Source organism: Anguilla anguilla, chromosome 12 (assembly GCF_013347855.1).
Source record: "Anguilla anguilla isolate fAngAng1 chromosome 12, fAngAng1.pri, whole genome shotgun sequence".
Classification (NCBI taxonomy): Eukaryota; Metazoa; Chordata; class Actinopteri; order Anguilliformes; family Anguillidae; genus Anguilla; species Anguilla anguilla.
Window position 1 is genome coordinate 10638001 of NC_049212.1, and position 24220 is coordinate 10662220.

The following is a 24220-nucleotide window of genomic DNA, read 5'->3' on the forward strand; positions in this document are numbered from 1 at the left end:
TTTTATTATTGTAATATGAGACACTAACACTATCAAGAAGTATTATAATCAATATCTAAATAATATTCTATTTTTGGCTATTGGCTTCTCATTGACAGGGCAGCCTTTTTGGGAATATTTGGGATTCTTACTAGTCTCCATATGGTAGTATATCTTGCATAAAATGTTGCCCGATTAGCAAAACATCAATTTACCAAACAATTAATCAGACGTACACCAAGCAGCGACTGGAACATAGGCTACATTTGTGCACGTTCATTCTCCACGTATCCAGCAAACAATCAGCCTACAAAACGTAGCAGTAAAAACACTCAAGCTGCTAATGTTGCCCTTTTTTAAGTGGACAGTATAGACGCTGAACTGCTGTCTACAAACCACTTTTCTGTAGTACAGAAAGTGACTCGCATTCAGAATTTCCAGTCAAATCAATGTCTATAGACCTTCCCTTCGGAAAAAGTCTTGAGGCTTTAAAGTTAGATTTGTATGGATAGCTAGAAATTGTGACCCAGTTAATAAGGACTCTGTGAGCAAACGGGCAGGTAAAATAGTCGTGTCAGGGTGCAGTGGAGGGTTAGGACCCAAACGCAGAGTGAGGGAAAACACAAAACTCCAAACGGTAACTGAAACAAAGACTTTACTTTAAACAGGACAAAAGGGAACAAAAAGCCTCGCAGGGCAACTCTCAAAAAACACAAGGAAAAAACTTCAAAGACACTGGAAACAAAGAAAATCCAAAAAATCCAAAAGCACGTGGAAAACAGAACAGGGCAGGGCAGGGCAGGGCAGGGCAGGGCAGGGCAGGGCAGGGCAGGGCAGGGCAGGGCAGGGCAGGGCAGGAACACACAGGGCAGGAACATGATCGGAGACACATGCAACCAAACACAACCAAGGATCCAGCACCTGAGTCAAGGAAGAAGGAACTTAAATAGAACAGACACTGACAAGACACAGGAGGGCACCATGAACAATCAGGCCACAGAGAGGGAAGGGAAAACGAGACAACCAAGAACCAATAATTGAACAATTGAAGACAATCATACAATTACACAGGGTACAAGCAGGACACAAAACAGAAGTGCCGCCATCTGGCGGCCCAACAAGGAAAGACAGAGACAAAACACAGAACCCTGACAAGTCGGGGTGCAGGCAGAATACAGACCCGCAATAACAGTGGCATACATGCTTAGAACAGACCAAATGGCGCTACAAACCAAACCCTCACTTATTATTCTTATGCTTTCAAAATATTTAATAAATAACTGTAATGAAGTTATGAATTGCAACACGTGTTAAGTTTAAAATGGACAAGAGTTGCTGTCCAACTTTATGACTGACAAAAGGCATGGACGCGTTAAATCGTGGCGCAAATATAGTATTTAAAATCATAATTAATAATTTATGTTGTAGCAATAGGCCTAATTATTTCTGCTGTGATTTACAAAAAGGACAAAAATAGACCTGTATATCGCTTTTTAGCCTATGCCTTATTGAATAAAATCTGCTGTACAAACAGATTCAGGAATGTACTGTAGGCTAATACACAATAACTCATAAATGTAAATAAAATTCAAATTTACAATTGAACAGAAAATTATATGAAACACATAATAAATAAATAAATACATTGTTTGTTGAGTTTCTTCAAGGATATTACCATAATGATTTATAAATCTATTACATTTTTTGCTTTTTAATAATTGAAGAAATTTGAGAAGTGAAGTCATTTCAATGAAAAAGGGTGGCGGGTTGGGAATTTGAAAATTTTTGTATTTGGATAAAGAATTTAGCAAATAAACAAATACGTTCACAATAGGGGTTTGTTGGTTATGTTATTGATAATAAAAGAGTACGTTCCTTTGGCAGCATAAAAGAGGTGAGTACCTAAATCTGTCCAAAAAAAAGAACAGAAGTTTCATTATGCACAGAAGGAGCAAGAATTTTCAATATCCACATATCTGGACATAATAGAGTTTACCAAAACGTTTTGGTTCTCCCAATTAAAAATTCTTAACTAATTACAATAGCACTTTTGAGTTTGCTGAACTTTCAAGGTTCCGTGGATTACAAATTCTATGCTTTGTTGGCAAGGCTTTCACGTTGGCACAGCAACCATAAATAAGTTGTATTGAATTATGGATGTGAGGTGACAGGTGTGATAGAAAGCACGTCTATTGTCACGTAGGCTACATCATGGCCAGAGAGCCACCGGCGTATGATGGCATGATGGCATGAAGATGCACAATCTGATTGGGAAAGATGGTCATACCAATGTCTGCAATAAGATCCACACGGTCAGACACAGTGAGCTCTATAATGTTTGGGACAAAAGCATTTTTTTTTCTTGATTTGGCTCCACAATTTTAGATTTGTAATAAAACAATGCACATGTGGTTAAAGTGCACATTATCAGCTTTTATTTAGGGGTGTTTTCAATACATTTGGCTTCAACATGTAGAAATTTCGGCACTTTTTAGGCATAGTCCACCCACTACAAAGCACAGTAAGGTTGGGCACAAATGGCTTCACAGGTGTTTCTGATTAGTCAGGTGTGTTCAATTGCTTCCTCAGTGCAGGTATAAGAGAGCTTTCAGTATCTAGTTTTGATTCTAGGCTTTTGATAGCCTTTGGAGTCTGTTATTGGCATTTGTCAACAGAGTTGTCCCATTGAAAGTCAAGGAAGCCATTATGAGGCTGAAAAATCATTTTTAAAAATCAGGCCAGAGACATAGGCCAAACCTTAGGCTTAACAAAATCAACTGTGGGGAACATCATTAAGAAGAAAGAGAGCACTGGTGAGCTCAGAAGTCACAAAGAGCCAGGCCAACGAACACATTTTGCCAGAATGAAACAACTTTCGTGGTCTTCAGGAGGCAGAGGCACAAGCTAAATTACGTGTACTGTACGTATGATTTTTGCTAAAACATTGGACTCCTTATACTTTCAATAACACCTGTTTAGTTATGCATTGTATAAAATACTGTAATCCACTTACATAGTGGATTACAGCTGAAATAATTTTTACTCATTTAAAAATTAACATTTTTTTCACTTTTCAATGTTTGCTTGCCTCCCCTTCATTATGGGATAAAAACGGTTTTCTACTGTATGTAGAAAGGCCTAGGGCCCAAAAATATTTTACAAAAACTGCCAACTGGAAAAGAACTGGATTTAATAGCTTAACTCCTAAAAGAGTACAGCGGGTCATGACCCAGACTTGAACCACAGCAACTCCTGTTTCTCTGGTCTTTTGGTGTCTGACATTTGTGTTTACTGATCATAATATTTACACAGCCATAGGTAGTATGATGAGATGCCCAAAGGGAAAGCTGTTCATTTGAACGAAAAGTGGAAAATTAGATCAGGGTTTCCACTCATTTTAGGAAATAATTTTCCAGGACTTTTCAAGGACAATTTCCATGACTTAGACTTACAGACATGAAACCCTGTTAGATGTCTCACTCTCACGCTAGCTTGCTCAACATGAGTAAATTAAAACCAAAATGCATTTTGATCAGTATTAAAACATTGTTTTATTTTATCCCGTCTCTGTTACAAGTGTCATCACAAAATTATAAACAACACAAATGTATTGTGTTATTGCTGTGAGCAGCCAAAAATAGTTATTTTTATCAGAACACAAATTAATAAGTGTAAAATGCTGATTTTGAAATGTCCTGCATTCCAAAGCCGCAGCATTCCACGGGCTAGCATAACCAGAGACTCAACCACAATTCAAATGGAACATATGCTTGAGGGAGTACAATTAAACAAAGATGAAATAATGGGGAAAATTTTCATTAAAGTTCTGCTTAAAAACATTTCTCACATTATTCTCAGGAAGACAATCCATTTTTTTTGCATTCTAATAATATTTTCTGAATCACATCCAAGTACATAATCAAAACCTTCCAATAAAGTGAAGTGTTACTGGCCAGTTTTTTCGGTATCCGTGGAAGAGTGAGACTTCATGATGTGAGACTATCAATGCCTTGGTGATTTTAACCAATCATAGTTTTGGACTTGTCTTCTGACTATCTGAGGAATTCATGTGCACACCTGAGTTCTGGAACTGTACTTGATATGTCACTGACAAACACCCCTATTGTTTGAGTGCTCCAGGGAGAATGCAAGTGTTGGTTCTGGAACACAACCCCTGCCTTTGGTTCCTTGAGTCCAGTATAGCTCGCTGGGATAGGATGGTAGAGGAGGAGAAAGGGTGTCCAGGGCAATGCCGTTACCCAATCGGAAGCAGAGCCCTAAATACCGCTCGCCTTATTCGTCGTAATGCAGGCAAGACAGGAACTTGTCCACATCGACGTCGTCAGGGAAGCATTCCAGTAGTATCTTCTGTCGCTGGTTGATCAGATTGAGGGGGTGCAAGTTATTGGTCAGAGCGGCAGCTTAACAATAATTAACATTTCAAATATAAGCGCAAGCAGCAATAACGGGGTGTGCCACACATTTGCATATTTGGAATGATATTCAAATACTCTTTGAATATGAAAAAAACAACATTTGAATTGTTTAAAATGGTTTGAATATTTGCTTTTGAAATAGATTTTTATGCACTTAACCGATTCATTTAAAAATATGTATAATAGTGCAGCGGCAGTACAATGCCTTATTTTGCCTTTGTGGCTGCCTCCTTGTGGACATAACATGCATTACAGGAAGAGCCCAAGAGGTATTCATGGCCAAGCATCAAGCCTAATGATGCAATTTTGCAATAAATACCGGAAAATATTCAAATATCTGTTGTTTTTAAAATAGGATACTCTGGTTTTTGGACCAATTGGCAGCTCTTATGTGAGCCAGGTCCCGGATATCCTACAGGGCTACAACATTTTTACTGGGTTCTTTTTTTTTTTTTTTTTTACCAGTTTCAAGAAAACCAAGTGAAGTGAAGTATTATCCAATGATTTCACTGATAAATTACTGCAAGTGCTCAGTGTCAACACAATCCAGCAGACCCTTTTTGGCCACCTAGGACCAGGTTTGGGGACCACTGATCTACGCCAGTTTGCCCCAGCGCGCACCACACAAACGAATGTTTACTCTGGTGATGTTACTTAACCGCCCGCTCCTTACCTTGACCCTCGTCCCATTGGTCGAGAGCTGCAGCTCTTTCGCGGAGGCGGGGCCAGGAAGCAGCTGGCGCTGCAGGCGCCTCCTCCCTGGACCGGCGTGGGGCGCCCCCTGCTGGTCACTGCGTTTCGGCGGGGTATCGGTCCGGGCCACGACGGAACGGGAGAGGACCATCAGAGCGCGGGCGGCCGCGTCGGCGGCTGGGCTGCAGCGGGGGGCGGGGCCGCCCGGGGAGGCGGAGTCTCGCAGGAGGTGCTGCGATGCGGACTCTCTCTCCGGGTCACGCCCCTGGGCGGGGCTACTGGGAGGGGGCGGAGCCTTGGATGGGCTCGGGCTGGGACTCTGTTCCTGAATGTTCCGCAGTACTTCTGCCACCTGCCTGAAGAGGACGCTGCTCTCCTCAGAAGGTTGTTGGGGGCAAACCGAGGGAAGACGTTCTGGAGGGCGGACATGGGCCCCCGAGGTTCCCACTGCTCCAGTGCCTTCCGAAACTGGAGGTTTAATCCACCAGAAGGTGGGCCCGCTGGCACACTGACCAATCAGGCTGAGTTTTGGGGTTTTTCCGTTCCTGCCGGACACTTGGAAGCACAGCATCCTCCTGGGGCTCTGGGGCCCAGGGCCGGAGGGGATCCCCGACCGAGGGGTCGCCGCAGGTCCCCGCTCCGTGGCCGAATCTGGAGAGCGTGCCACCGCTGTGCCTGAAATGAACTGTGGCCTTAAAACTAGCACCACTCTCTCACCTCACCCACTGAACAAATACATGAATTATTCTTAATACTTATATAAACATATGTTTTTTGTTTGTTAGCATGCTAATAAGCTGCCTCAGTGATCACTTTCGTTGTACTGTGATTTCTTGCACCAGTATAACAAAAAGCTCACCGTTGTGTGTCCCTTGCTTTTGAGAAGCCTCTGTTCTGGGATTCGGCTTCACCGGGCTTTGTACGGAAGGAGCTGGCGACACTAATATCTGCGCAGACAAAAATGTAATTAAAGAAAGGAATATGCACACGCAGACTAAACGGTATTCCTGTCAGCACGTACAAACATGGAACTGAAGTGTACCTGACTGGGGACCACCGTGAACTCCTCCACGTTTTTCTGGTCCATGATGCTTTGCAATGTGGGCTGAACAGGCGATACCTGGAGTGTTGAGGCTGAAAGGAATTTGAGCAAATCAGGAGAAATGCAGAACCACTTAATGTGCAGTCATGTTTCACTCTTCTGCCTTCTTACCAGTAACCGTTGTTCCAGTCGCCCCCTGGTGGCCGTCTCCAGGTAGCACGCTGTGTTCTGCAGTGCCGAAGGCCTCTGTGCTTGGAATGGTGCTCACAATCTGATACGAGGCACTCCTCCCATCGTCCGTGTCACTACCGGTGACAGTTTTACAGGGCTCAGGCTTTACACCGGGGGGGTTAGCCCGAGAGGCCGAGCGGGGGGGCGGGGGCGCGGGCGAGGCTGTCGAGGTGACGCTTGTCGGGGACGTGGCGTCGGGTGCAATGGGCGGGCACCCCTCCGTGGCGGGCGGGGCCTCTCTTCCACAGGGCCGAGTGTTTTTGATGGGGGGCAGGGGGCACCCCGATGCAGGCTGACCCGACGTGGCAGAGGAAGTAGAGTGCGATCGGGTTCCCCCGGTTCCCGAAGTGTTTTCGGAGGGAGAAACGGCCGCTTGGCAACGCGACTGTCCCCCGTCCTCCCGTGGAGCCCCGCTTTTACCCGACGCCCCCGGATCGCCACCCCCAGCGGGAGGCCCGTTCGGGTCAGTCTCAGAGCCGGACGTGGAGCGCGCAGAGAGCCGGTGGTTCTGTCCACCGCGGCCTTCTGGGATACGCAGGCCCTCCTGGACACCCGACTGGTAGAGGGCCGGGGCCGGATTCCTGGGAATCTCAGCGGAATATTCGGAATCTCGTGGCTCATTGGGATCTGGGTGAGTTCCAGTTTCTAGAGGCAAAGGGCCTGGTGCACCACCCCCTGCTGGCACGGGGCGGGCGTCTCTAACGCACGGAGGCGGGCTCATTTGCCCCCCACCATTGGATGCAATACTCCCCACGGGCGACTGAGCCTTTGGGTGCGGGCCTGACTGGGTCTCCAGTCCAGAAACACTAAAGGGAAACGAAGGGGTAAGGGGCTCAGCCAGCCTGGAAGCTCGTGGGATGGGGTGCGCCATTTTCCTGCGTTTGCTGCTTTTGGGCTCGGCCATATTCCTCATCTTTGATGTCCTGGACTCCGCCTCCTTTCCGGACGCAGCCTTTTTACAGCCTGTAAGACGAAGCCGCACGTTACACACTCGACATCGGCTACTATTATTATTATTGTAGTTATTGCTATTGTTATTAATGTTATTGTGTTTGCTTGACTTGTTAATGTTGGAAATGTAAAATGAATGAAAGCATTAAAAATCTGGGCAAAAACCCACACCGCTGCTGGAGCACACGAGCCTGTCTTAGTAAAACGCCTCAAAAGGAATGGCGATCAAGGAGTAGGTGGCCATTTTAGCTCATAATGGTCAGGATATGGATTGGGATGCGAAGAGGGCAGAACTGATCCGAGATCAGCACTTCTACTGATGCTTCATGAACATGGGCTCAGATGTCATGTACAGATTCGTGAAATGAAGCAGTGCTTTATGAATATGGGCTCAGATGTCATGTACAGATTCGTGAAATGAAGCAGTGCTTTATGAACATGGGCTCAGATGTCATGTACAGATTCGTGAAATTAAGCAGTGCTTTATGAATATGGGCTCAGATGTCATGTACAGATTTGTGAAATGAAGCAGTGCTTTATGAATATGGGCTCAGACGTCATGTACAGATTCGTGAAATGAAGCAGTGCTTTATGAATATGGGCTCAGATGTCATGTAGAGATTTGTGAAATGAAGCTTACATCTCTGGTCCTCACGAAGAGTCAGAAAGCTCTGCAGACACCTGTCGAGAGAATCAGCAATGTCGGCATGGAAACGCTAACGTGTGTGGCCTCACCCAGAGGAGTCACCCACAGACATAACTGCACATGCACTGTTTTTACCAGTACTCTTCCACTTCAGTGGGGGTATTCTTTCATCCCTGGGCCCCTCAACAAGAATATTTTGCACCAATAACCTCATCCTATATGTCAGCACCACTGGCATTTATTTCAAGAAGCAAAGCTTCCCAGTAAGAAGAAAGGGTTGGAAGTCCAGATTAAGGTGTGTGTGTGTGCGTGTGCGTGTGCGGTGTGGGTGTTTGTGTGTATGTGTGTCTGCATATGTATGTATGTGTGTGTGTGTGTGTGTGTGTATGTGGGTGGGGGTGGGGGGTTGGGCATTTCTGTTGATATCAAATGATAATTTCCATTTTCACAGTTTTCCTAGATATGTTTATCAGCAACAAAGACAAAAGCATACATTTAGCATACAGCAAGTGAAAATTCTACTTCTATAATTTATTCTTTAAAAAAACAATTTACATACTTTATTTGGTTGAGTGTGACATCTAACTTTTCCCATAGTGATATCTTCCTGGCTGGTACTTCAATCTCTTGGCATGATTCTTTGAGGGGGAAAATGATTTCATGATTTTGTAATAGCAGAATTCTGTCATTTAATATTGTAGTATACGTATAGGATGTATTCTTCCATCACAACTTTACCTGTAGCCTTTTTTGCGACATATTCGGTCAGAATTGTTGATAGATTTTTTCCATACAAGGACTGAAATATAAAAAAAAAATACTACAATTGGTGTGGACATAGTTTTATTTCATAATACAATGTGTAGGGGAATTTAATACTGTATAATAATAAAACACAGCTTGTCTAATGCGGACAACCAGCTTTCCCAGACAGAATTCGACCGTTCATCTCATGTGTGCACAAAAATGATATGGAAAAAATATTGTGTGACGTTATTATAACTGCAGGGTATTTTACATAAGTAAGTCTACTCACAAACACGCACGTAGAAGTTGGCCCATGGATTCGGCTGTGACTCGAGTACTCCTTCAAATTCGGGCTCTCCAGGACGAACGCCTGAACAGTGGCACACAGTCCTTCTTGCTGAAGGTATCCTTTTAAAACGTGCATCGCGAAAGGGTAAGTATTATTTCAGACCATGCAATTATTTATGATACATCAGTTAACAATGTGTTAGCAACTGTGCAGCCTTTCAGTGTTAGCAACGTATGCAATGAAACTAAATGAACAATAAATGTTTGGTTTACAAAAATGACTAATTACAAATCTGTATTTGTCCTACAGCAGAACCTATATGCACAGGTATCAACAGCCACAGTACTTAGCCTATATATTATATCGATTGCTAGCTAATGTAAGATAGTTATTTTTCGTGATGTAAACAAAACACTTACAAAAAAGGTCACCGCATGGACAAAATAGATTTTGCATTACAGATTATTATTTAATAGCGGTATTGCCAAGATTTAACCCCCGATCATTTTATTTTACAAGGATAACATTAATTATTATTAACAGTTTGTCATTTACATAACTAACGTTACTGTTGACACAATAACATGACTGCTCGCTTTTATACAGACAATTGACACTTGCAATAGCCTAAATAGCTTAGCTAAAGTTTCAGGATTGTCGACCTAACTTACCTAAAACAAGCCTCGCCACGTCCGACGGCAGCAACATAACTGATTACTTAGCTATATGGATTATTTTATCTTTTGTCTGCTATAGGTGCAATTTGAATTAAATCTATCTAACTATGTTACAGCAGGTTGGCAGCTTGCCGCTTGGCTACCGATAAATATTAGTGTTGCATCTCTCTGTCCTTCGAAATGGCGCGGAATTTATTGAAAAGACGTCGGGAGGAAGAAATCCTACACGGGACCACTGGTTGCCAGATGCTGATTTTGTTCTCCGAAATATTTCCTCGGTATCATATCCTATTTCCCAACTCACACGCAATTTTTCAGGAGTATATCCCATTTCTTATTCTTGAATCTCTCGTTTACTATTAATGCCAATGTTTACTTTATCAGAAACTTACCCAATATATATTTTTTTCAAAACCCGAAACCTCAAAAATTCCTCTTAACTGGCGACCACGGGCGAGCGCGTAGTCCACTCCTCTACTAAATTAAAAGTCACGGAGTATTACAACAGTGATAAGTTAGACACTATTACATATATTTTATCACATCCCATCTCACAGGTCTCCCATCCAAGCATTACCCTGCATAACCTCCTTAGCTTCAGCAGAGAACGATACTGATACAGGGTGATAGTGCTGCTTACAGTATATAACCCTAAGAGGGTGAATGATCCTTCGGTTGACAGTGTCTTACTAACAATTCACTGCTCCCACAGCTCCTAATTATTTACATAGGAGCTGCAATTATGGTTGGGACAAAACAAGCATACACATTGGGTCCCCAGGACTGAGTTTAAAGCCCCTGGTGCGTATAGCGCGTTAAAATTACTTTTATTTTGAAATACGCGTTGTTTGCAGTCACAGGAAGTACAATCGGGTTCAATTGGATTTTCTCGTGGCGCTTGAAAATGCTGTGATTCTGACAGCTGTTGAAGTATAATAACTGCAACAGGGAGCGCAAAACAATGTATGTAAACTGTTAATTTATGCAAATAACAAACAGTCAGAGTGGTTGAACTTAATCGAATTGTTTTTAGACCTCAACCTGTACTGGTTAGCTTGTTGGTACAACTACGTTTTGCTTACAATTCATCCCTAGTGTTATTCGCTGTAGGTCTATATAGATCTATATATCTCACCTATCAATATCTGGCCATCTAACTGAGCCATAAAGAATGATTGAAAACAAGCTGTCTTGTTTGATTTGACAACCGTATAGATCCAGCTAGTTAAGATTTTTTTTGGGGTAAAGTTACAGTAACGTTATAGGTGTCTTGGAACCAAGCTATGTATGACTTTGAATGAAAATCAAAGCACCGTAAACGGCCTAGTCTTGCCTCTCTATTTTGTTTCGAAGACATCTGGTGAGGTGTTGGGCGGCGGAGTGGAATCTTTGCCCTGCAGTGCAATCATGAGTCTGGTACTTGACGAACTGTTTATTTGCTGCCGTGGATTGGGAAATGAAAAGGCCACGGAGAGGAAGGTACACGCCATGCGCAGATCTGTAGAAAAAAAACTAACGAAAGTATGTTTATGTGTTGTTTTAATCTGCACGTGCTAACGGCAGATACTCTACATTCCTTCACCTTGCAGAAAGAGATGGATCGATTCAGACGACTCATCCGCTCCTCCGAAACCGCGGAGGAACTGGATCGCGTGTCAGGAAACAGAGCGTCCAGACAATCAAAACAGCTCACATGGGACACTGTATTTAGGTACATAACATTGCAATGCAATTTACAGATTTTTATGCAGTGTCACTTCGTTTTAGTTACGCATTATATGGTGCGTTTTGTCCCTCAGTTTAACATCTTGCCATAGAAAGCTTTGCTGCATTTGTGCATTTAATGTATGAAAAGTTTTCTTTTTCTGTTCTGGAAGGTATCTGCAGCGGTACCTCCAGAAAGAGACAGAGCTGTTGCAGTCGGGCAAGGCTAACGTGTCAGCCTCCACGCAGGCCAACCGCCACAAAAAGATGCAGGAGCTGAGCAGCCTGGTCAAATACTTCATCCGCTGCGCAAACAAGCGTAAGCGCGCGACGCCCGCGTGTTTTTGCGTTCTATTCCTGCCTGCTAGAGGCATTGGTGCCTGTATATATAAAAAACGTATTTTGTCGTTATTGCAGGAGGTCCGAGGCTAAAATGCGGAGATCTTCTCGCGCACATCGTGGACGTACTGGGCGGTTCCTTCACCTCCAGTGCCTACGGGGAAGACTACAGCAGCATTCTGCTGAAAGACGTCCTATCCATCCGCAAGTACTGGTGTGAGATCACCCAGCAGCAGTGGCACAGTTAGTACTGTTAACATTGTTCAATAAAAGTGCTTATTTATTGATGGGAGTTCTTCGCAAGTGTAGCCTTGTGTTTAAGGAATCAAACTTAAAACCAGGAGGCTGGGAATCCTAACCCTTGTTTTAGTGTCAAGGTTCTTAAGCACAACCTCTGCAGACATTCAGGTGTTTAAATGGAAAATATGTGAGACATAGCCTGTTTACAGGCCACCTGTGCCTTGTGTGGGGACTGCAGACAGTCCTCTTGAGTGCCTGTGTTTTCTTTGATGTGCAGAGCTGCTGGATTTGTATTGCGGCCTCTTCAACGGCCTCTCCAGAGCCATCAACCGCGTCCTCCTCAGCCGGATCATCCACGCCGTGGTCCAGGGCTGCTGTCTGCAGACCGACGGGCTGGCCCACACGCTCTTCAGCTTCTTCTCCAAAGCCCTGGGCAGTGCCAGGTAAGCTTCTTGCTCCAACACAGCACACAACCTGAATTACTGCATTCCAACTGTGCGCATGGCAGAGTTTCGGAAAAGAGTATTATTCAGCCAGTTGAGGAAAACAATTGAAATTCAGTCCCTCCATTGAAGAATCCACGTAGAACATGATAGGAACCTATTCATTTATGTATTTATGAATTGAAGCGGAATGAATTTGAATGAACTGGACTCCAACCCTGCTATCGGTTGCGTTAAATATATAACCATGTGATAACGGTTGCCACGGTAACGCGATGAGCCCTCCGGCAGACCTTGCCCATTGCTCCGCGGCCTGACCCCTCTCTCTCTTTTTGCGGGGGGGGGGGGCTCGTACAGGCAGGAGAAGCACCTGGCCGTGCTGGAGCACCTGGTCTCCGCCCTCAACGTGTTCCTCCGGGCGTCGGCCACCAACTGGCGGGCGCGGGCGTGTCGCCTCGGCGAGGAGCTCCTCCCCTCGCTGCTGTGCGTGTGGGCCCAGACCCGGCCCAGCCCCGCCCTCAAGGAGGAGATCGTGCAGTTCTTCCACCTGCAGGTGCGCGTGCACCACCCCAAGGGGGCCAAGACGCAAGCCACAGGTGAGGAGGGGGGGGGGGGGGGGGGGTAAAACTGGGGTTCTGCTGTAAAACCGGGGTTCTGCTGTAAAACCGGGTTCTGCTGTAAAACTGGGGTTCTGCTGTAAAACCGGGGTTCTGCTGTAAAACTGGGGTTCTGCTGTAAAACTGGGGTTCTGCTGTAAAACCAGGTTCTGCTGTAAAACCGGGGTTCTGCTGTAAAACCGGGGTTCTGCTGTAAAACCGGGGTTCTGCTGTAAAACTGGGGTTCTGCTGTAAAACTGGGGTTCTGCTGTAAAACCGGGGTTCTGCTGTAAAACCGGGTTCTGCTGTAAAACCGGGGTTCTGCTGTAAAACCGGGTTCTGCTGTAAAACCGGGGTTCTGCTGTAAAACCGGGGTTCTGCTGTAAAACTGGGGTTCTGTCAGGTTTACTCTCAATAACGGGTCCCCTCGCCTGGGTCTGGTCTGCAGTAGGGTCTAGTGCTGAGTTTTGAGTTCTTCTCTAAATGTGCTCTCCCTGTAGCATGGCATTTGCAGCATTAACTGTGTATTCTCATCTAATGAAATGTGCCGAATAGCCTCTCACTCTGTGTCTCGCCGAGGCATTTTTGCCCCCGCGCTGCCAGTCCTTCAGTGCCCGCGCTGCTTTTGCCTGGCACACAGGTGCCCATGCGGAGGACTGGGCGAAGTGGCAGGGCCTCCTGTACAGCCTGTACGACGCGCTGGTGGGCGAGATCGGCCAGATCGGCAGCCGGGGGAAGTACGTCACCGGGTCGCGGCACATCGCGGTGAAGGAGAACCTGATCGAGCTGACCGCCGACATCTGTCACCAGGTGAGAGCCGCCCGCGCCGTCCTGTTCGCCCACTCTGTGTGGCGGGAGCGAGTGGGGGATGTGAGTCACCACTCTTCCAGGTGCCTGTTCCAGGTGCCTGTTCCAGAGTCCTGTTCCAGGTGTCTCTTCCAGGTGCCTTTATCAGGCCTGTTCCAGGTGCCTGTTCCAGGGGCTCGTCCCAGGGTCCTGTTCCAGGTGCCTGTTCCGGGTGTCTGTTCCCGGTGCCTGTTTTCGGGTCCTGTTCCATGTGTCTGTCCTAGGTGCTTGTCATGAGTGTCTGTTCCAGATGCCTGTTCCAGAGTCCTGTTCCAGGTGTCTCTTCCAGGTGTCTGTTTTAGGGGCCTGTTCCAGGTGCCTGTTTTAGGGTCCTGTTCCAGGTGCCTGTTTTAGGGTCCTGTTCTAGGTGTCTGTTCTAGGGGCCTGTTCGGACGCTGGGTGCAGACCCTTGTCACGGCTGCTGTTTTTCCTTTCGTTTTCAGCTCTTTGGCAATGGCATGCATGAGGTCACCGTGCCCCACCTGAAGGGGGCGCTGCAGGACAGCACCCAGGGGACCCCCAGCAAGCGCAGGCGCATCGAGCTGGGGTGGGACGTGATCCGGGACCACCTGCAGCCGAACCAGGACGACTTTGACATCATACCGTGGTGAGGCTCGCGAAACAGCATTCCTGTTCAGCATCACACCGCGCTTTCCAGTCCCTGTCCCGCTTCCTGTTCCCGTCTCGTGACCCGACCCGGCTGACGGGCCTCCTCTCGCCCCCGCAGGCTGCAGATCACGTCGGTCCTGGCGTCGCGGTACCCGTCCACCCTGGGGGACTCGGAGCTGGCGCCCCTGCTGTCGGCACTGTGCCAGCTGCTGGCCGGGCAGCGGCGGGGCGAGCGGGGCCCGTACGTCCTGCGCTGCCTGCGGGACCTGGCGCGGTGCCAGGCCCGGCGCCCGCGCCCGCGCCCGGGCTCCTCCCAGGGGGCGGAGCTGGGCAAGCTGTGGGCGCGGCTGTGGGCCCTGACCGTGCGCGGCCTCGGCTCGCCCCACACCGAGGCCCTCAGCCTGGACCTCCTCTGCGCCCTCCTCCAGGGGGCGCTGGTGCCCGTCGGCAGGGAGTTCTGGAAGATCTTCACCGGCTCTGCCTGCAAACCTTCCTGGTGAGCGTCTGTAATGATGTGGTGGCATCGGGGGGGTATGGGTTTGGGGTCCCAACCTGGGGTCCGGAAGTCATCAGGATTAGAGAGTGGGTCCCCAACTAGGGTCCAGTGAGTGTATTACACTGCTGGTTTCAGTAATTAAATTCAAAACCAAACTTCCTGGGACCCACGACAGCGCTTTTATTTTGACAGTATTTTTGCTATTGTTTATTCAATTGCTTGTTGTTTTCCTGATTTGGGCGGATGCAGCGCCACGGTGATGTGCCTGTCCCAGCTCCTGCTGAAATGCGCCGTCCCGAAATCTCTGGACCTGGCCTGTGACAGCCTGGGGGCGGGGCCAGAAGGGGGCGGGGCTCCCTGTCTGAAGGAGGCTATCGTCAGCTGGCTACTGATGAATGAGCAAGGCGAGGAGATGGAGGACAGCTCCAAACCCCATCTCGTCCTCTGCAGACCCCATGACATGTCCGTGATGACCACATTTCTGTTTTTTCTTAATAAAAATACTAATTATCATAAAAATAGGAATAATAAGTAGGTTTCTCTGATGTGACGATGTTTAAGAATCCTCTAGCCTTTTATATCTTATCATAACTGTGATGTTCCTGGGGAGGTAGATGTAATTGTTTTGCTTCTGCCTTGCCTCACAGGGAATTTCCACATCTCCTGGTTCCCAAAATCCTCTTGTCGTTGATGCTGAAGGACAGCAGGGCAGGCATGCTGTTTCTCCAGGGCCAATCAGCAGAGAGGTGAGGGAGAGCGTTCACCAAGATGGAATCAATGGGACACATATCCTGAATTCCAGTAAAGAATCACTACATAATATTAAATTACAGGCAATTAGCAGACGCTCTTATCCAGAGCGACTTACTGAACTCAATTACTCAATGTACGCAGCATTTACATAGCATCTACTTATACCGCTGGATATATACTGGAGTAATGCAGGTTAAGTGCCTTGCTCAAGGGTACAACGGCAGTGTCCAACATGGGATGCGAACCTATGAGCTTTAGGTTACAAGACCAGCTCCTTACCCATTATTATACACTGCCGCACCTATAATATAAAACACGCATATCAACATTGAGTCCATAAACACATTAAATGTAACAGAAGAATGTAAGTCATTTAGGGGTAGGTTCTGAGTACTGAAGTTCTTTAATCTGTCCCTCTTTATCTCTCCTCCCCAAAGCACATGGAGCCCGAACACCCCGGCCTCAGAAGGTGAGGATTCTCTGTCCAAAATCGAGAGCCTGTACCTGCAGTTCACCTTCGACGAAGAGCCCCCCGCCTCCGCGGCGGACCTGGGCGGGGCCGCGACGCGCCCGGAGGACGCTCAGTTCACCGCCGTCCCGGCGCTCCGGGAACGGGTCGAGCAGCACCTCCTCTCCGTCGCCGACCACCTCCTCAACTGCTACTCCCCTGATGTGAGTGTGAGGACTAGACAAACACTTTCCTGATTCCATTGGCGTTTGTAAGACCGCTCTGCTGATGAAGTTGTGTTCTGTTGCTTTGTGACACCGCCCCCCACCCCCCCCAGTCTCAGGCCACGCCCCCAGAGTGCCTGGTCCGAGGCTGCTCCCTCCTCACCGGCGTTTTGGCGGGGTACCTGTGCACCGGTCTCCTCACTGAAGAAGAGTCTTTCAGGTCCCCGCTCTTCCAGAAGGCCAAGGTGGGTTCACCTGCACCTCATGTTTCAGTTTTGCTCAGTGCTGCCCCCTAGTGTTGCCTTTTAAACGTTCAACACGGCAGTGTCCAGTCTTCTCTGAAGACTGATAAGATGCATATTTTTGTTTTAGCCCAGCACTAAGGCACCTGATTCTACTTATCAGGGTCTTGGTTGAAGACCATAATTAGTTAATTATTTGAACCGGGTGTTGTAGTCCTGGGGTATAACACAAGCCTTCACCCACACCGGCCCTTTTTGGGGTATGATTGGACAGCCCTGCTTTAACACCTGAATCCTGAACAGCGTTTAATGTGAAAGATGTGACTGGTCTTCGGCAGTCTTTGGCGCAGCTGATCAGCGAGTTCGCCTCCATGGCGAAGAGCAAGGCCGCGGAGACGGCGACCGTTTCCACGCTCAGGGACGTCACGCAGCTCTGCGGGGACTGCGTCGGCAGGGGGTCAAAGGTTAGACCCGGCCTTCGCCGCCATCCTGTCCCCATCATCATCATCATCATCATCAGTATTGTCCCAATGGAGGGGGGGGTCACGCGCGTTTCTGCTTATCTCCCGCAGGACCCCGTGAGTGTTACCGCCTCCTCCCTCTTCCTCAAAGTCCTGCCGTCCAGGCTGCTGACCGAGCTCTCGGAAATCTGCAAAGTGATGGTGAGTTCGGTGGTGCTGCCAGCCTGACAGCGTAATATCTGCGTACACGTTACTCTGACAGGAGCACCCTCTTCCTCACATTTCTCCTTTTCCTCTTCCTCGCCTATGCTCCACTCAGCGCTATTAAGATACTTTGTCCCCTGAGTCATGATAAGATGCACGGATTACATCTCATTTTAAACGGTGCCTCATCATGTTTCAGAGTGCTTCTCAAAGGTCATCTGGGTGTTCATGAAAAGCCTTGAGTTGTCCTTGCATGTGGAACCAACTGGACCTGGGGCAGTGCCTTTTAGATTGCCCATGAAAAACACAACTTTAAATCTGACGCAAAATGTGATTTAAAAATCTGGATAAAGGATGGAAACGGAGTGTAGCTGTAGAAGATGGTGAGATTGTGGACCGGTAAAGGCTAAATCTTGTCGGATGTAGAATCGGCGGATATTACTTGAGGTGCTGCTGGTTACTGGTACCGCGGTGTCATGGGAGATTCTGTGAGATGGGGCTGAATCTGGCGCTAATAGCGTTTTATCCCCCAGCTGACGAACTCCTGCAAGCCAGGCGCCGCGGTTGCCGAGGACGACCAGAAGGATGACGACTGGGAGGAGCCGCAGACGCAGGCCGATCGCCAGGACGACCTCGACCTCTTCGACGACGGGGGCGAGGGGCACAGCGGCACGAACGCAGAGAAGTGGCAGAGCGCCGACGGCAGCGACGCCCAGTATGGCACAGGTGCGTGCCTGTGAATGTGCCCGTCTGTGACTGTGCTTGTCTGTGACCGTGCCCATCTGTGACCATACTCGTCTGTGACTGTGCCTGTCTGTGACCATGCCCATCTTTGATGGTGCCTGTCTGTGAATGCGCCTGTGTGGGACTGTACCCATCTGTTCCCGTGCCCGTCTGTGATGGTGCCGGTCTAATGGGCATGGTTACTAATATACCGCCAGATTCTACGGGAGATGTGTTTCCACTGATCCGGCCATGCCATCTGTTGCCCCGTGCAGGGGTAAGGAGCACGCTCGCTCCGGAGCTCCTGACCAATCAGGACGCGGCGTTCCTGACCGCGCTGGAGTTCCTGTGCCTGTGCGCTCGCTCGGAGTTCATCCACGGCCTGTCCTTCCGGCCCGCCGAGGTCCGGAGGCGGCTGCTCCTGCTCCTCCACCAGATCGACCGCGCTAACCCGCTGCACCTCCACACGGTGAGCGAGCGCGCAGCACGGCATGATGGGAAGGGTTAACCCCGCGCATTAAAAAAGGCTTTACAGCTTTACTGATCGATATGTTTTGTGTTCCTAAGGAACAAATAATGTTAACTAACATTTATTTGAATTCTTAGTTATTGTACACTATGGTTCCACTTCTGCAGATCTGAATCATAGATACTTAAAGCCATTGGAAGAGATAAGTATACTGAGGGAAGAGCCATTCTTTTACAATAGAGAAAAGTAGGAATGCAACTTTAGACCACTGGAGTGAATCCATCCATCCATCCATTATCTATACCCGCTTATCCTGAGCAGGGTTGCGGGGGGTGCTGGAGCCTATCCCGGCGTGCATTGGGCAAGAGGCAGGAATACATTCTGGACAGGCCACCTATCTATCGCAGGGCAACTGCAGTGAATGATTTATATTAAACCATATATCAAGTTGTTTAAAAAAAAATAATAATCATTTTTATATGTAATATGAGCTGTAATGAACACTGGCAGTTAAGCACCCTCTATCAGTTTAAATGGGACCGGCGTGTGATTGGACACTGACGTGACCTGTTTGTTTTTCCATTTCTAGTACCTGACTCTGTTGAAGGAGCTCCCTGCTGAAGACACGATTCTAACGGCTGAAGATTTTGACTCCCTCCTGGGCCCACTGGCGTAAGAACAGCGTCCGCGCGTGTGCCGACGGTCACTACTGTCACCAGCGAGATACTCTAAGGCTGGCTCTCATAAACCTTCAATGATTCTGGTCTGCAGACGTAGTTAGGAATCATATTTTAGTGAGGCACTGTTGCCCTCTGTGGAACTTACAAAGGTGGCACCGGTGTAGTGAGTGGTTGGAATGAAAACCTGCATGCTCTGGTCCCACCATGGCACATGATTGGGCACCACTGGGCTAAACCATCTATGCCAATTAAAGCTACATTTCCTTTTCACTATTATTTAAATGACTACATTTCCCTTGCACCATTGTGTGGATGTCATTTCCCAAACAATATCATTTGGATATACCTTTGTGTGTGACACAACATTTTCAACATTCATTTTTGTGAACAAAACGTTGAACATCCGTTTGTGTGAGAGACTACATTTCCCAGGGATCCTTGTGCCAAATGTCACTGAGTGTTGCTGCATCTCACGGCCAACAGGGATCTGTGCTCCTTGTACCGGCAAGACCAGGAGATCTGCACCGCCCTACTTCTGGGCCTGCTCCCCTGCATCCGCTGTCTGGGCCGGGCCCAGAACCAGAACCAGGCCGAGGACATGAGGGACGTGCAGGGGGCCTTGCTGAAGGTCGTCTCCGGCTTCTGGTGAATACCACGGCTTACCTCACCCTTCATCTCACCCCAGTGCACCTCTCCCACCTCCCGTCATGGAGCACCACAGAGGCTGAAGAAGCTAATTCAGGCTCTGGAAACCAGCTGTATGGACTCGAATGCACTGAAAAATGCACTCTTCCGGTTAGAGATTCCTGACATTATGTCTTTCCTATCCAGAGAGACAGGGTATGATAATTTCAATACATGTCACAGGAGCCACAAGCGTAATAGTTATGTGAGTAATGAACAACCAGACTTAAAAAAACAGCATGTAGGCATCAAAATTTTTAAAAAGTAGGCCAGTTGCCACATTTACTATAGATTGAAACGGACTCTTTGAGTCATGTTTTTAGTGAATGACAAGTTTTATCTTGACCTGAAAATTGTTTTTTCGTTTAAATATTGAACTCTTTGGGCTTGTTTTCTCCTCAGCATTCTTTCCAAGACGGGCAAGTGCACAGCGTCTGTGAGAGCAGGTCTGGTGAGGTGTTTGGTGACCCTTCTGGAGGTGAGCCGGCTGTGGCCTGTGTGGCATTGCTGAATAAACCAGGGTTGCAGGTTTGCGTCCCTGAAGGTGCACTGCTTTTGTCCTCGTGAGTTTTGTCACTGATTTGCCGCTCCGCCCTGCCTCTCATCTCCCTCCCAATAGGCCGACCCCCGCTGCAAGTGGGCGGTCCTCGGGCTGAGGGAGGAGGAGCTCCCCGTGTCCGTCGTTCTGCCCTCCCACCTGGCCGACGCCCACCACCACGTCCGCATGCTGGCCGCCATGACGGTCGACAGGTGGGTTGCGCGTCGGCCCCGCCCATATGACTGCCCAAATCCGGCTCTCATCTGAGAGACCCCCAAAATGAGCATCCAGTGGCTGACGACCCCCTTTACCCTTCACCTAATGCCCACTGCTGGCTGAAAGGCAGTAGCTATGTAACACACTAGTCCATGGAAGTATGTGTAAATAGCAAAGCCAAAGAAGTGTGAATAAAACGGTATTCATTTTATCTGTTAGTGTATGATATGTGTGGGCTAAGGAAATAAAAATCACACCGCTGGACCCTGAATGTGGGTGTGTTTGGGCCGCAGGCTCTTCCTGGAGTGGACTCCGGACGGCTCGGAGAGGAAGAGGATGCTTCCGCTGAAGCTGCAGCAGAAGGCCTTCGAGAACGTCTACCTGGAGGCTCAGAATGGCATGAGGGTCCAGGTAAGACCTGCCCTTCCCCATTGGCCCCACCCTCTCCCACTGGCCCTGCCTTCTCCCACTGGCCCCACCCTCTCCCATTGGCTCTACCCTCTCCCACTGGCTCCAATACAAATAAACTACAAATAAAAAGTAAGATGGCCTGCAGGCTAACTTGGGTACAATGAATTAAATATGTGTCTATACGTTGGATTACGTCACATTACATTACATTGATTTTAATACCTTTCTATTTACAAAAGCATGTAAACAGGTTCAGTCAGAGCAGTAAAAAGCAAAAAAAAGTATAATTGAAACTGTAAATAAGCGCTTGATTCACCTCTTAATGTCAGTCTGTCTGACTGACACACACTAATCACTTGAATGTGCATAACCCGACGCTGTCCGCGATGGATGGGCGGTTGAGTGAGTGAAGGTGTGATGGTGTGCCGCAGAGAGGCGGCGTGCCGGAGGAGCGTCCGGACGAGGCGCGTAACCGGCGAGCGACGCTGCTGAAGAGCCTGGCCGTGGTGCTGTGCAGCAGCCCCGTGTGTGAGAAGCAGGCTCTGTTCGCCCTCTTCCAGGCCTACCAGGAGAACAAGATCGACGAGAAGCTGGTCAAGAAGGCGAGTGGAGCTCCAGGCCCCGGCTCCGCCTCTACCCCTCTCCTCTAAGCCCGCCTCTGACCCCGCCTCTACCCTAGCCTGTAACCCTGCCTCTACCCTATGCCTCTACCCCTCTCCTCTAAGCCCGCCTCTGACCCCGCCTCTACCCTAGCCTGTAACCCTGCCTCTACCCTATGCCTCTACCCCTCTCCTCTAAGCCCGCCTCTGACCCCGCCTCTACCCTAGCCTGTAACCCTGCCTCTACCCTATGCCTCTACCCCTCTCCTCTAAGCCCGCCTCTGACCCCGCCTCTACCCTAGCCTGTAACCCTGCCTCTACCCTTTGCCTCTACCCCTCTCCTCTAAGCCCGCCTCTGACCCCGCCTCTACCCCGCCTCTAGTCCTGCCTCTACCCCTCACCTCCACCCCATACCTCCAACCCCTGCCTCTAGCCCTGCCTCTAACCCCACCTCTAACCCTGCCTCTAACCCCACCTCAAGTGTTTGCTGGATTGTTGTAGTTTTAAAAACCTGCTCAGGAGTTTGGAGTGAGACTGGACTTGCGTTCCGGCAGGTTCTGGAGAGCGTCTCGAGAGCGCTGAGCTACAGGAGCGGGGAGAGCTTTGTGAACTCTCACCTGCACTACCTGGTCACTGAGTGGCTGCGTCACTACAGCCTGGGGTCGTTTCCCTACGGGCTGCTCTACCACACCTCCCTCCACGAGTTCTACAGGTGAGTACCAATTTCTGTATTTAAAAAAACATGTATTCATTCAAACGAGTTGTATGTGCAAATATGCATATTTGTATATATTTCTATTTTTAGGTAACGATGAACAATGCGTACGGAAGTTCATGCTGAGTAATTACTTGATGTTCACCGCCTTATGTTTGGTTCTTTAGGGACAGTTGCTTTTTTATTTGCTAATTATTTCTCTGTTCATTCTTATTTAAAAAAAAAAAATTTATAACCACCTGTTGGGTCTGTATTCTGTGTAGTCCATTTTTTGAAAAAAAAGGTGGAGTAAATAAAATTTTAAAATCTGTACTTGTGGATGTGTTCAGAAAGTCCCACAGAAAATTGAAATATTCAGAAATCGGAATCTGTGTGGAAAGATCTCTAAGGTGTCACTGTGTGTGCGTTCCCGGCCCCCCCCGCCCCCCCTCCATTTCGTGTGACGCTGGCCCCTCAGGTCCTCCTACCACGTCCTGGTCCCTCACCTGGTGTACCTGGACGACTTTGAGCAGGTGAGGGCCGTGGGGGCGGAGCTTGGGCAGGACTGGAAGCAGCTGCTGGCCGACTGCTTCCCCAAAATCACCGTCAACATCCTGCCGTACTTCGCCCCGCCCGGGCAGGACGGTCGCGCCGCCCAGCAGAGGGAGAAGGCCCACCGGGTCTACGACCTGCTCAAGGACAGCAGCTGCCTGGGCAAGGAGGTGAGGGGCGGAGCCTCAGACCTGCCGCGCGATTGGTCCGATTGCCCTGCCTGCCTCTGCTGCCTTTTCTAATGGGCATTTAAGAAAAGAAAATATTGTTCTGGAAAAGTCTGGTTTGGGGTGTTGGGGGGTGGGGGGGGGGGGGGGGGAGAGTGAGGCAATGTGAATCCCATAATTCTCTGCTGTTTCGCTCTGGACGTTTAACGTTTTTGCTGACCTTTGACCTCCTTCAGCAAATCGACAGCCTGATCAAGAGTAACCTGGCGGACATCGTGGTGGAGCTGCTGATGACGCTGTACGAAGGCGCGGGGCAGGAGGAGGGGGAGGAGTCTGGAGACCTGCGCAGGTTTATAGGGTAAGAAATGGGTCAGGTGTGGAATCTTAGCCACGCCAGGGGTGGCTTTGGCTGCCGGTAGGGCTGCGTGTGGTTTGTGTAGCGATTGGGGGGAAGGGAGGGGGTTTTCGTATGAAAGTTTGTCCCTGTTTTACTGCACAATACTGACCCCTCTTGATGGTGGCTGCCAGCACACTGACTGTACGATGCAATTGGTGGACTGCAGATTGGCAACAAGCAATGACTGTCAGCATGCACGGAAGTGCAAAATTGGGGCTACATTTTGGATTTATGTATGGCATGTGTTTTTCAGGGAACTGGATCCAGCCCCGAACCCTCCTTACTTCAGTTCGTACGTGATCAAAGCCACGCTGGACTACCTCAGCAAGTGCCACGGCAGCAGCGGCAGGTCTCTGGTCGCCATCCTGTCTAAGACCCCGGTGAGTCCTGCCCGAAACGCGTTCTCACGGTACACGGGTGTCCATGCGCCCCGCTCCTGCCGAATGGCCTAAGCTCAGCAGGTATGGACTTGGTTAGTACTTGGATGGGAGACCTCCTGGGAAAGCTAAGTTGCTGCTGGAAGTGTTGTCAGTGGGCCAGCAGGGGACACTCTTCCCCCTGGTCGATTAAACCCCAATGCCCCTGTGCAGTGATGGGGACACTGTGCTGTAGGAGATGCCTCCTTTGAGATGGGACATTAAACCGAGGTCCTGACTCATTGTGGTCATTGAAGACTCCATGACACTCATCGCAAAGAGTAGGGGGGGTCTCGATGTCCTGGTTAAATTCCCAACCTGGCTCTCTCAAACTGCCTCCTAATCATCCCCTGATTTAATTGGCTAAACAAAAATAGT

General features: G+C 48.6%; 2 protein-coding genes across 2 annotated transcripts in view; one reads left to right on the top strand and one right to left on the bottom strand.

Annotated features, from left to right (window-relative positions):
• Nucleotides 1-3979: 3979 nt before the first annotated feature.
• npat (nuclear protein, ataxia-telangiectasia locus) lies at nt 3980-9863 on the bottom strand. The gene is made up of 10 exons (XM_035385658.1): nt 9686-9863; nt 9015-9133; nt 8717-8777; nt 8538-8616; nt 7973-8013; nt 6322-7344; nt 6151-6242; nt 5968-6055; nt 5089-5783; nt 3980-4353 (listed from the first exon to the last, which is right to left on the bottom strand). Exons 1-10 carry the CDS (start codon nt 9720-9722, stop codon nt 4273-4275), a joined length of 2316 nt encoding a protein of 771 aa, XP_035241549.1. The 5' UTR covers nt 9723-9863; the 3' UTR covers nt 3980-4272.
• Nucleotides 9864-11062: 1199 nt separating this feature from the next.
• atm (ATM serine/threonine kinase) overlaps nt 11063-24220 on the top strand; it is a 38011-nt gene continuing 24853 nt past the window's right edge. Inside the window, exons 1-27 of the mRNA XM_035385975.1 lie at nt 11063-11170; nt 11281-11402; nt 11569-11714; nt 11813-11977; nt 12252-12417; nt 12775-13013; nt 13654-13823; nt 14303-14466; nt 14587-14964; nt 15214-15426; nt 15612-15710; nt 16155-16389; nt 16503-16634; nt 16970-17095; nt 17204-17293; nt 17830-18022; nt 18295-18488; nt 19078-19160; nt 19652-19813; nt 20255-20330; nt 20472-20602; nt 20900-21017; nt 21449-21619; nt 22171-22328; nt 22789-23032; nt 23266-23387; nt 23680-23806. Of these exons, the coding sequence (XP_035241866.1) occupies nt 11099-11170; nt 11281-11402; nt 11569-11714; nt 11813-11977; nt 12252-12417; nt 12775-13013; nt 13654-13823; nt 14303-14466; nt 14587-14964; nt 15214-15426; nt 15612-15710; nt 16155-16389; nt 16503-16634; nt 16970-17095; nt 17204-17293; nt 17830-18022; nt 18295-18488; nt 19078-19160; nt 19652-19813; nt 20255-20330; nt 20472-20602; nt 20900-21017; nt 21449-21619; nt 22171-22328; nt 22789-23032; nt 23266-23387; nt 23680-23806 (4296 nt within the window). The 5' untranslated portion in view covers nt 11063-11098. The remainder of the gene's footprint in view (nt 11171-11280; nt 11403-11568; nt 11715-11812; nt 11978-12251; nt 12418-12774; nt 13014-13653; nt 13824-14302; nt 14467-14586; nt 14965-15213; nt 15427-15611; nt 15711-16154; nt 16390-16502; nt 16635-16969; nt 17096-17203; nt 17294-17829; nt 18023-18294; nt 18489-19077; nt 19161-19651; nt 19814-20254; nt 20331-20471; nt 20603-20899; nt 21018-21448; nt 21620-22170; nt 22329-22788; nt 23033-23265; nt 23388-23679; nt 23807-24220) is intronic.